General features: G+C 53.1%; 1 protein-coding gene across 1 annotated transcript in view; it reads left to right on the top strand.

The window, feature by feature from the left end:
• KSR2 (kinase suppressor of ras 2) overlaps positions 1-12,669 on the top strand; it is a 277,818-nt gene that overhangs the window by 148,658 nt on the left and 116,491 nt on the right. Inside the window, exons 6-7 of the mRNA XM_065417851.1 lie at positions 7,273-7,342; positions 9,913-9,996. Coding sequence (XP_065273923.1) covers positions 7,273-7,342; positions 9,913-9,996 — 154 coding nt within the window. The remainder of the gene's footprint in view (positions 1-7,272; positions 7,343-9,912; positions 9,997-12,669) is intronic.

Raw genomic sequence — 12,669 nt, 5'->3', positions numbered from 1 at the left:
ATTGTGAACATCTCAGATCCTTCATAGATCATCCCTGTAATGAAAATAATTACCTGTGAATCATGTAGGTCTCTCATCGTTTTGTTAGGAGGTTAAAAACCCTGCTACAATTCAATAAATTTTGCAACGAGCACATTATAGAAGGTAATTAAATACTTCAACCATCCTTCTGCTTCTTTTTTCCCCCTCTCCCTACCATAGCGGGATTTAATTGAGGCCAGCTGAAAGTTAGCTGAAATCAATCGTAGATGATAAAGCGGAGGTTTTAATTTAACTCTGGGACCGTAGCTATAATTGCTCACGTGTTCGATTAATAAAGAACTGATGGAGGGAGGGAGGCGCGTTTGTCTAATATGATTTACTGATGAGAAAATGCCATTTATGAAAATAAGAGCCCTTTGCACTCCCAGGGCCAAATCCTGGTTTGGTGTAAATCAGTGTAGCTGCATTGAAGTCGTTGGAGCTACGCCGATTAAGGCCCCAACTGAAGATCTGGCCCCTAGAATACTCTTCATCTGAGTTGCTCAGAGCATCTCAGCATCCCTGCGAGGTAGGTAAGTATTACTTTACTGGCTGAGGCCTGGAGAGAGGGACATGCTCACGGCTACGTGGCATGAACCCGGCGATTCCGGACTCCCAGCTTGGGGCCCTCACTAGAGTTGCCAACTTTCTAATTGCTGAAAACCCAACACCCTTGCCATGCCCCTTTCCTGCCTCTTCTCTGAGGCCCCGCCCTTCACTCACTCCACCCCCCTCCCTCCGTCGCTCGCTCTCCCCCACCCTCGCTCACTGCTCATTTTCACTGGGTTGGGGTGTGGGAGGAAGTGAGGGCTCTGGCTGGGCGTGCAGGCTTTGGGGTGGGGACAGAAATGAGGGGTTCAGGGTATGGGAGGGGCCTCCGGTCTGGGGCGGGGGGTTGGGATGAAGGAGGGGGTGAGGGGTGCAGGCTCTGGGCAGCACTTACCTCAGGTGGCTCCCGGGAAGGCCGGCATGTCCCCCCGGCTCCGCGCGCTGTCCCTGCCCGCAGGCACCGCCCCTGCAGCTCCCATTGGCCAGGGTTTCTGGCCAGTGGGAGCTGCGGAGCTGGTGCTTGGGGAGGGGGCAGCGCGTAGAGCCCCCGTGGCTGCCCCTACACCTAGGAGCTGGAGGGACATGTCGCCGCTTCTGGAGCCGCGTGGAACCGGGTAGGGAGCCTGCCAGCCCCGTGCCAATCGGACTTTTAACGGCCTGGTCAGTGGTGCTGACCAGAGCCGCCAGGGTCCCTTTTCCACCGGGTATTCTGGCCGTAAACAGACACCTGGCACCCCTAGCCCTCGCTAAGTCCCTGATCCCCCGGAGGGACCTATATGGACTGACCCTCACCCTTGTGTGGAGTTCTGTTGCCTTCAGGGGCATTCCCCAGGGGCGTGAAGGTCCATCCGTCCCAGTCACTGTGAGTTAGGGAAGCTCTTTGCCCAGGTGGTGCTCCAGAGGGAGGGATGGGCAGGAGCTGTGAAATTGACAATGAAGCTGGGCAGCTTGAGCCCAGCTGGCCCCCGCTTCCTGGGAGAGCTGGGAGGCTGGACCTGCTTTAGGGTGACCAGATGTCCCAGTTTTATAGGGACAGCCCCAATATTTGGGGCTTTGTCTGATATAGGCACCTATTACCCCCCACTCCCTGTCCCCATTTTTCACACTTGCTGTCTGGTCACCCTAACCTGCTCCCAGCTGGGAGCTGGGGCTAGAAGCCCAGGCAGCTTCCTGCCCCCCCACACACCCTGGCTCCCATCTGGGAATGTTGACTATCTTTGGGGGGGGGGTGAGAAGCCGGGACAGCTGGACCCCACTCCCCAGGGGCAAGAAGCCCCAGGGGGTCTCCCCCTGCTCCTGGCAGGGAATGGGGGCGAGGAGCCCTGGGTGGCTTTCCCCCTGCTCCTGGCGGGGAATGGGGGCGAGGAGCCCTGGGTGGCTTTCCCCCTGCTCCTGGCGGGGAATGGGGGCGAGGAGCCCTGGGTGGCTTTCCCCCTGCTCCTGGCGGGGAATGGGGGCGAGGAGCCCTGGGTGGCTTTCCCCCTGCTCCTGGCGGGGAATGGGGGCGAGGAGCCCTGGGTGGCTTTCCCCCTGCTCCTGGCAGGGAATGGGGGCGAGGAGCCCTGGGTGGCTTTCCCCCTGCTCCTGGCGGGGAATGGGGGCGAGGAGCCCTGGGTGGCTTTCCCCCTGCTCCTGGCGGGGAATGGGGAGCCGAGGCGGGGGCGGAGCCTGCTGGGAGCTCGGGAGCCTGTGGAGCAGTTGGGCTTCCGGCAGGGAGCTGCCAGAAGAGCTGAGACTGGGCTCTCAGCTCCCCACACTGCCCCCCTTAGGCTGGTGGAAGTGCTCCTGGTGAGGACGCACACCACCGACCCAAGAGAGGAAGTGTGGACCTGCCCACTGCAGTAGTGGCTGTGGTAGCTGTAAGTCGACCGAATATATGTCGACTCAGGTTTCTAGTGCAGACATACCCTTGGATGACCAACCACAAAGAGCAAAGAAACAGCTCTAGGACAGCCCAGAGTGTGAAAACTATCCACACCATTACTTGATGGATGCTTCTAAATAATGACTCCACTGTAAGAAGTTGTATACTGGTCTGTGAGCTGGAAGTACAGGGAGCAAGAGCCCAGTCCAATTCTCATAGAAGTCCAGGGGAGTCTCCCTCTGAATCATGCCCCAGCTCCATAATAAATACTATTGGTAACGACTGTTTCCCCCCCCCCTCGAATGAAGCGTGTGGCAAGTTAGCTTTGCACAGGAAGTGGCATGTAAATGTAACCTTCAGGAGTAGCGTGTAATTAAAATACACCTCAGCCTGATATATTAAAATGGGATATTAAAGCAAACAAAGGTACTCGCGGCTTATTGAAAGTATGTTTAGTGAGGGATTGGTTGGCATACTGAATAAACCGCTGGGATCGCAGCTAGGTTCTGGCTTGCAGCCCTAGATGATAAGTCTGGTGGTCTGGGCTTACGTCCGTGACGGACAGCTTTTTGGCTGCAGAGACTCGCTACTGGTTACTGTTTGTGCGTGGGAGTCTCTGAAACCGTTTGTCATTAGCAGGCCTGCCTCTGCAACTGCACTCACCAGAGCAGAGTGAGCAGCTCCCAGAGCTAAGGTCGGAGGAAGACTGACATCTGCTCCCCAGACTGGATGTCTTTCTCGGAGAGATGCTGTAGCTCAACCAGAAATGAATCCGGCTGGAGGCAGGAATGACGGGGGAGGTTCTGTGGCCTGTTATGCAGGAGGTCAGACTGGATGACCTCTCACGGTTCAGGCAACTGCATCTATATTCTCCCTCCGTGGTCCAGCAAGAGCACCCACTCTAGGCTTGTCACCTCTCCCGGACAGAGACCCACGTCTCTCTCCCTCCTGACCAGGGTTTTTCTAGGCTGCACGGTTCCCTGCCTGCACTGCCATATCCCCAGCAAGTCAGGCTGCCTAAACAGGCCAGTGTCTGTTCTCTTCTAAGGCTATGCACAGCTGTAATTGCCAGCTATCAGAAATTACCACACAACCCTTATAAGCAAGCACATTCATTCTTCAGGGGAAAGTATTACAGAGAAAACGTATAAAAAACCCATCAAAGTTCTTATACGCATGCTAAAAGCTTACCATGGGGCTGCATTAGGCAAAAGTCCCTCCAACCCTTCCCAGGAAGGATGTGGGGTCCCCTTGGACAGAGAGTCCTGTCTGTTTGCTGGATCAGAACAAAGTTTAAACTCAGGCTGTTTATCCAAAAGTTCCTTCTTTGTCTGTTGGTCTCTGGAGAATCCAGTTTGAACCAGTAGAGTCTCTCCATGTGGTGGTTCCTCTCTGGAGGTGTTACAAGCTGAATGAATTTGCCTAATCGTCCCCCACTGTTCTTAATTCCTGGAGGGCTGAGGTCACACTCCCCCCTGGAATTACATACAGTCCCTGGTACCCCTAATACAGTAAGATCTCCCAAAGATAGTGCAGGAAATGGCTGTATCTGTCACAGGTCCCTTTGGGGCTTTGAATCTATGGATCAATTCAGTGCCAGCGCAGGGACTGGCAGGGGAGGGAGTGCTCTCAAGACAGCTGGCTAGGCCCTTGGTACAGGTTAGAGCCACCTGGCTGCAGTGTCCTCTAAGGAGTGCGGCACTGCCAGGGAATAGCCAGGAAGTCCACCACTTTTATATTCTCTTCCACCCGGCTCCTCCCTCTGGACTCCTCAGTCTTCCTCTGAGTCTGTGTAGTGAAGAGGCACTTTCTCCTCACTCCCCTGCCACAACTCAAGGGATTCCTTGTTCTCCTCCTCCCAGCCCTCCTCCATTGCAGCCCTGGGGGCTCCAGTGGAGCTGCAGCTCTGAGCAGTGCCTGGCCCTTCGTTTGTCACTGGCTCGCTGCCCCTCGGTCTGCTAGGTCTGGTCCCTGATCCTTCTGGTCTCGATCCTGCAACCAGATTTGCTTGGCTGCAGGCAGGGATCTTCCCACATGGATCCAGCTGCAGGATCAGATCCGTAACCAACTCCATAGTCTTCCCCACCCAGGAGGGAAATTTTACACTGCTCATTCTAACCATTCCTGCAACACCCCCAACTTGTTTGCATCGAAGAGGATGTCAATGGTTTGGGCCCGATTCTGCGCTTCCTGACATCACTACTAGTCCAGGGTAACACCAGGGACTTCAGTAGAATAACCACTCCTGATTTACAGCAAGACAAGTAAGAGGAGAATGAGGCTCTTTGTGTTTCAGGGGCTGATTCAAAGCCCATCAAAGTGAGTCGGAGGCTTTCCGTTGGTTTGATGGGCAACTAATCGGGCCAACTGTGTGTGTGTCGCATGTCGCTGCATCAGTGCATGACACAAACACTATGAACTCGATGGCTGGCTTGGCAATGACTTACCTACCCCAGCCATATCAGCCAGCAAGGAGCAAGGTGCTAAGTAACTTGTGTTTGATTTTCTTTACAGGCAGGGCTTCCACTGCCCTTTTATTCCCCTTTCTCTCAGAAGGGGAATACAAAAGAGGTCCTTTTTATTTGTAATCGTGCTATTCTTGCCAGCAAGTTAAAGAAGTATGGATTGGATGAATGGACTATAAGGTGGATAGAAAGCTGGCTAGATCGTCGGGCTCAACGGGTAGTGATCAATGGCTCGATGTCTAGTTGGCAGCTGGTATCAAGAGGAGTGCCCCAGGGGTCAGTCCTGGGGCCAGTTTTGTTCAACATCTTCATTAATGATCTGGATGATGGGATGGATTGCTCCCTCAGCAAGTTCACAGATGACACTAAGCTGGGGGGAGGGGTAGATACGCTGGAGGGTAGGGATAGGGTCCAGAGTGACCTAGACAAATTGGAGGATTGGGCCAAAAGAAATCTGATGAGGTTCAACAAGGACAAGTGCAGAGTCCTGCACTTAGGACAGAAGAATCCCATGCACTGCTACAGGCTGGGGACCGACTGGCTAAGCGGCAGTTCTGTAGAAAAGGACCTAGGGGTTACAGTGGACGAGAAGCTGGATATGAGTTGACAGTGTGCCCTTGTTGCCAAGAAGGCTAATGGAATATTGGGCTGCATTAGTAGGAGCATTGCCAGCAGATTGAGGAAGTGATTACTCCCCTCTATTCGGCACTGGTGAGGCCACATCTAGAGTACTGTGTCCAGTTTTGGGCTCTCCACTACAGAAAGAATGTGGACAAATTGGAGAGAGTCCAGCGGAGGGCAACGAAAATGATTAGGGGGCTGGGGCACATGACTTACGAGGAGAGGCTGAGGGAACTGGGCTTGTTTAGTCTGCAGAAGAGAAGAGTGAGGGGGGATTGATAGCAGCCTTCCACTACCTGAAGGAGGGTTCCAACGAGATGGAGCTCGGCTGTTCTCAGTGGTGGCAGATGACAGAACAAGGAGCAATGGTCTCAAGTTGCAGTGGGGAAGGTCTAGGTTGGATATTAGGAAAAAAATATTTCACTAGGAGTGTATTGAAGCACTGGAATGGGTTACCTGAGGAGGTGGTGGAATCTCCATGCTTAGAGGTTTTTAAGGCCCGGCTTGACAAAGCCCTGGCTGGGATGATTTAGTTGGGGTTGGTCCTGCTTTGAGCAGGGGGTTGGACTAGATGATCTCCTGAGGTCTCTTCTCACCCTAATCTTCTATGATTTGAACAGTAGTTAAATTGGTTTCTAAGAGGTGACACTTGGCTTTTTGTTAAGATAGAGATACAGTCACAAGGATGTGATGTCTTATTAATAAACTATGAGTTGCCGGTTAGGCTTCATCTTCCCTTTCTTGTTGGGAAATCATTAACTGTCTCTAACAGATTTGTGTTCCCAGCTGACCAGAGACTGTGTGTGTGCTGGATTAAATATATCTTGGAAGAGTATTCAACTGGTGCAAATACATGCATGCTTCTCTCTTTCTCTGGGTTAAACCCCTCCTGCCTGTACAAAGCTAGTTACTTTCTTACTGATCTTGTTTGATTATTGTGAGTGGGAGGGGAGAAGAAGCTCCTTCCTTAGCTGAGTTAAGGAGCTGACCCTGCAGTACTTGCTCAGCGGCTAGGGAAATGAAGTCAGTAGGAGTTCTGCCTGGGTGGGCTGCATTCCGTAGAGAACAAATAACTCTGGATCTTTCTGACCTGTAAACTTAGCAATAAAAGGTTTGGGGGCGGGGGCAGGGTTTTCTCCCACCCCAGGGTGGCACTTACATGCGTTTCCAAGTAGGGCTGCAATGTCATTTACCTTTCAGATGTGACCGATCTCTCCTGCCAGTCTCTGAGCGTGAAGGTTGAGAGCTATTGCTAAGCTGTTGAGGAAATGCACCCCACCTCCACCCCCACGCCCAGTCTTCAGTGCGATTTGGGCGTGGCTGGGTTTGGTGAAAATATCATTGGGGTAACGACTAGGCAAAGGCCCCTTTTTGATTCTCTCTCATGCTGACTGGTTACAATTAGAGCCCTGTGCAGATACAAAATTTGTATCCACATCTGACCCGCAAACATGGTCCGCGGCTCTCCACCTCTGCGGCTGCGGCTCTCCACGGATAGAAAGCAGATCTCAGCCGACTTGCAGGGCTCTCAATATAAAATTTGGATCCGCATCCATCCACGATCTGCAAACATGGGCCGCAGATCTAAAGCAGATCTCCGCTGACTTGCAGGGCTCTCGTTCTATCCCTGCGGTAACTGATGCCCCTCTCTCTTTGGTTGTAGTGCGGCTACATGCTCTGTTCAGAGAGTAACGTCTGACCTTCCCCCTTATTAATCCTTGTTTGTTTCTGTTCTGTCTTCTCACCCTGCAGATACACTGTCAGTGCCTCGCTGGTCCCCACAGATTCCCCGCCGTGATCTAGGGAACTCAATCAAACACAGGTACAGTATCGCTGAGAAGTGCCACACGAATGTGTCCTGGGAATTCGCACTTGAACACCAGGCTCCTGTAGTGGCAGGCAACAGCCTTCCTATTCTGTAGTATGCTCTATCCTATTCTCCGCAGCCCCTTGGCCCCCATTATCCGGGTCAGAGGCACGCCCCTAGTATGTGTGTGTGAGACAGAGAGCTTCACACCTGACCCAGCAATTTATTCGCATTTGATTTTGACCCATGAACAAACTTCAAAACTGACCGTTGTGAAGAGCTGAGATCCAGAAAACGTGTGTAGCACACAGGGACTCCAGTCATAGACTGGGAGCCCATGGTGCTAGGTACTGTACAAACATACTGAAAGACAGCCCCTGCCCCGAGCAGCTGACACCAAGCAGAAAACTCGCCCTAGGTGGCGCCATTGCAAAAGACCCAGGGAAAGCAGGAGTAAGTCAGATGTGTGGCTGAAAAGCATGTGGTGGGAGGGGAGGGATGCAGAGTACTTTCCTATAGCAATCCAGCTTCAAGTCCTAACTATCTTGAATATTGTAATTCAAGATGGAGAAAAGGGGAAAAGGAGTGAGCCCTTGAGACAAACGTCTCACGCTGGCAGCAGATTCGCCAAGGCAGCTACAGTATCTAATCTGTTTGCGTCCCAGCTTCACATGCAGAAGAGAAGCTGTTCTTGTTAGAAGCCACTGGCTCTGTTGTTTGGGGTTTCACACCAGCCCTGAATGGGAATCTCTTTGTTGGGAACTTGCAGTCAGAGACCTGATCTCTCCCCTCCCAGCCTTACTGAGTAGGTAGCTGGGGGAGTTTTACATTTTGCCTTAGCACCCGGGGGCCCATGACATGTTCATGCCAGCCTGACTGACTGGAGGGGGGCAGGCTGGTCAGAGCCCCCTGTCACACATCTCCTCTCAAATTGTGCCCGCCTGCCAGACCTCGGTGCTCCTTTCTCGAGTCCCACGGGAGCAGGAAGTGGTGGGCAGTCATAACAGAAATGCCCAGCAATATATTAAGGTCGTGGGGATGGTGAAGCAAAGGGGAAACTTGTCAGCTTCATCACCCTCTCCCTAAACGTCCTGGAGCTAGATCCTCAGCTCCTGCAAATCAGTACTACTCACGTGACGTCACAGCGGAGCCACTGTCCCCGGGCTCTAAGGCACGGGCGAGGAAAAACCCTCTGGGGGTCATCATGCCCTAGCGCCCCCCAGCTTGCTGGCCAGGGGTTCGATGGGGTGAAACATGGAGCCCATTCAAGATGCATCTGTTCAGCCATGTTACTCAGACTGCACTAAACTCCCAGTTGCCAGCATGAAAGGTCATAAATGGGGCCACCCCAATTCCCTCCATCTCCAAACCAGAGAGAAAACTAGTTGCAGAGGGCGGAACACTTCTGAGCTGCTTCCCGGATTGTGTAATTTACTGAGTTAAAACCTCTGACGCAGGCCAAGCCAGGGGCAATAAGCCCCATTGTTTCTCTTTCTCCAGCGCAGAGCTGGTGGGCAGGGCAGGAGGGGGTGCAGAGGGATTCCCTTCTACTTCCAACGTGTAGTCACAGCATTCTAGGAGCACATTCCACTTCCATTTCAGCTGAGATGAAGTTTAGACAAGGCTTGAGTTGAGGTTGATAGAGATTGTTCGTTATCTGTGGCCTGCCACCCCGCAGTAAACTCCGCACGAGCAGTTTGCTGCTTTCGTATCTACCCCTAGAAAAAAGAACGGAAAAGGCCTCACGCTGCGGTGGGGTGACATGCAGGCGTCAGTTCAGCTGCCGGAAAGGACCGTGGCACTAGGCTGTGGCTCGAGATGGGGGTGGGGGGTAAGGATGTTCTCCCCCCCCCCCCAAATCAGAGCTTTAATCTAGATGGAGTGGGAAGCGTCTCTCATTCTGCCCATCCTCATCCTGCAGCGAGGGCGATTCCTTTCCAGACCTCCTCGAGCGTGCTCACGGTTATGTGCTTTCCCTATCCAATAGTTGGGAGTTATTTGTATGCCTTGGGACCCGAGCAGTGATCGGAGCCCCCTTGGCAGGCAGACATTCCCTGCCCCAAAGGGCTTCCAATCCAACTCGACCAGGCAAAGGGGTGAGGCCAGGGAGTGTTTTAATACCCATTTTACAAACGCCATTTCCACCCGCGTTCAGCTGGGTGGCAAGGCCCGAGCTCTAGGGTCTGTCTGCACTGCAATAAGACACCAGCGGGGGCGAATTTCCGAACCCGGGTCTGCAGCGTTGGGCTAACGAGGCTCACGCGGCAACACTAAAAATAGCAGTGAAGATGCTCTTGCTTGGGCTCTGAGACCTGGCCTGGGGGTAGGTCTCGGAGCCAGAGATCCAGGCCAAGCGGGAGCATCTACCCTGCTGCTTTTTGCACCAAGGCTGCTGCGGGAACCTCACTGCTCTGGTTTTTGTTTTGGCTTGACTGATTGCTGGAACAGACTCCAACGCTGGTGCAGTGTGGAGGGGGCTAAAGCGTAGAGGGTAGCGATGCTTATAAATAAAGAGTTTCTCCACCCGGGGTAGGGCAGAGCAACCTTGTTTGTTCTTAACACTTATCTGATGTTTTCCTCTGCAGATTTTCCACCAAGTATTGGATGTCTCAGACATGCACCGTCTGTGGGAAAGGAATGTTGTTTGGATTAAAATGTAAAAACTGCAAGTACGTCACGGTTTCTAAGCTGGCTTTGTTGTTGCTTAATGTTGCAAAGGGAATGACTGGGCCGTCATCTCCTGAGCGCTCTGGGTGTTTTTTCTTTTCTGAATGGGGCTCAGACGTACCAGGCCCTGCCATTGTCTCCCTTCTCATCTGCATGAAAAATTCTTTCCATGACTTTGAGATAAGCAAAACGCCCCTAATGGCTGAAGCCCAGAGTTCATCCACCAATTCCCCCCCACGGCCCTGCCCGTGCAGCTCAACATCACCGGTCCTAGGTCGGAGGAGAAGTTAGTTCAGGTTCCCCAGCCCGTTCAGCTCTCTGCTGAGCCTGTTGCTCAGGGTGGCCAAGCGTGAGGGTTGATTTTCAGGAGCTCAGGGGCCTGTCCACATGCTGACCTGAGACAGCAAGGGCAGTTCCCACTGCGCACCAAATGCCCCCTCAGCTGATAACAATTCTCAGGAAGCCTTTTGATTTCCCATCACGTTCTCCTGGTGCCTCCTCCTCACTTGGGTGTTTTACCCCCTCGTGGGCTGGATTCTAAAAACCGAAGCAAACCAGGAAGCAACCTCTGAGTGTTTGAGCTTCCCGGGAAAGTCACCTGGCGTGCGCCGAGCCCTGTTAAGTCTCTGCCTTTCCTCAGCAACTAGAGCCTGCAGCAGGCAGGCAGAGGCGCTGGAACTGAAACACGACTGAACGTGCTGAGAGGCCCACAATGCAGCCTGGTCCTGGCTTGCATTGCTGAGACCCTGGCACCTACCTTAACCCCCTTCTCCAGTTCTACTCCGGCTGCATCTGCCTCACTCACAACTTGCCTTTCTTCGCAGTTTGGAAGGTCAGGATTTCCCCCCGGTGGGGATCTCCCCGGCTGGTTGCTGCCGCACCTGGCTGACACAGAGCCCAGCTGGTGCCTCTGTTGTAGCAGACTGACAGGCTGGGCAGGGGCAGGATTCTGCAGGCCTAGCCACTGGTTAAACCCCATGGTGGGGTGCATTTTACATTAGCTTTTCTATTTGATCATGAAGAACGACCTGCCCCTTCAATGGCTCAACAAATCCAGAAGGGCTTCCTTTGCCCATCGTTCTGGGTGAAAGGTGCAAGGTGCTGCATATTTCAGCCGAAACCACTGCAAAAGCCTAAAATGGGGCTCACTTCAGCCAAGCTCCAGAGAGGCAGAGAACAAAGCCCGCTAGATCTCTCCTCTGCTCCAAGCCACTTCCCAGGGAGCCAGACTCAGACCCTGCTTCCTCCCAGCACATCCTCTTTCTAATGTGCTGGGCATGGAGCAAACGAATGAACTCCTCCCTCCTCCCAACTAACGAGCTGTCCTAGCCCTGCTGCTCCACAAATCCCTGTCCTCTGGGCTGGCAACTGTGGGGCCTTCCTTTAACCAGAGGGGAGAAGGTAACCCCCATTCCCACTCCCTCCGGGCAGGCATGTGTTTGTTTTTGTGTAGGGTGCACAAAACGAGGATTACAAAATTCTGATCACATTGAATCAATTTGGGAGAGGGAGGTGGACAAGAGCTGATTGGGAGAGCACCCTACTCCTTGCCCCAGTGGAAAGATTGCTTTGAAGGCTAGTAATTTGGGGTGTCAGAGGATGGCTGACGAGACTTGTGCTCGGGTTCCTTGATTCAGTGGCAGAGACCCCAGCAGTGTATTGTGCCCATAAACTCAGAGGGGGGAGGGTAGGGGAAGGTCTAGGACAACAACTGATCGGCATGTGGCTGATAACCTGTCCATTCCTGCTGTCTTTCCGGGAGACTCAGCCCATGGAGAACCTTGGTTGAATTTGGCCTTCTTTTGTGTTACCTAGCAATAAATGAACTCCTGGCAGTAATTGTGTTTGCTGTACAGCTCTGTGATTGAATCTGAAAGTACATTAGTAATGGATAACGGGGTAATTTTATGCCTAGGAATAGCATGTGTAACTATGCAAGCCGAGAGCGAGGTAGTCCAGTCTCCTGCTCCGGGGTGTAACGCACACTTCCTGGAAGAATAGGAAGGAATTCTCTCCCCCCTCCCTGACATGCATGCCGCACAGCTGGGGAGATGCACTGTCTTCCTCTGAAGTTTCAGGTGCGTGTCGCTGCTGGAGGAGGGATAACCAGACCTGAGAGACTCATGATGGTTCTGACCAGTGTGGCAGACCTGTGGTCTGTGTCCAGTTGATCTATCTGTAGTGTCCTTTCGCCCTAGTACAGAAAATCCACACCGTGCTTAGGTGATGCCAGCAGAACCCTTTGACTGGACATTAAGCCAAGGGAAGTTGTACCTTCCGTCTCATTGGGAGCAGCATCAGGCCCTAACTCCGAGGGCACTGTTGCAAGGTGCCAGTCTCGGAGGTGAGCGCCCTCCGCTCCCACTGACTGCGCAACTCACAGGATCAGGCCTTTTACATGCAGTTGGTTGCTCTGCAGTATCCCACCACCTCTTCCATATCCCTCAAGTTTCCTTCTGCAGGGCAACACTGATGGATTTCTGAGCTTTCCCACCCCCGTGCCTGGGGCGTTCCACTCGCCGGCCTGTAACGCTTTCTCACACGGCGCCTCGGCAGCCGAGCAAGCCAGGAGGCGAAACAGCTGTGCCAGCAGATGAGAGTAACTTAGATGAATTGTGCGTTACCCAGAGTGTAGCGTAGCTCAGAGCTTTGGATGCGTCTCGATTTATGGCACC

The sequence above is a fragment of the Emys orbicularis genome, chromosome 16 (genome assembly GCF_028017835.1).
Source record: "Emys orbicularis isolate rEmyOrb1 chromosome 16, rEmyOrb1.hap1, whole genome shotgun sequence".
Taxonomy (NCBI): Eukaryota; Metazoa; Chordata; order Testudines; family Emydidae; genus Emys; species Emys orbicularis.
This window is presented reverse-complemented; position numbering and strand designations above follow the sequence as displayed.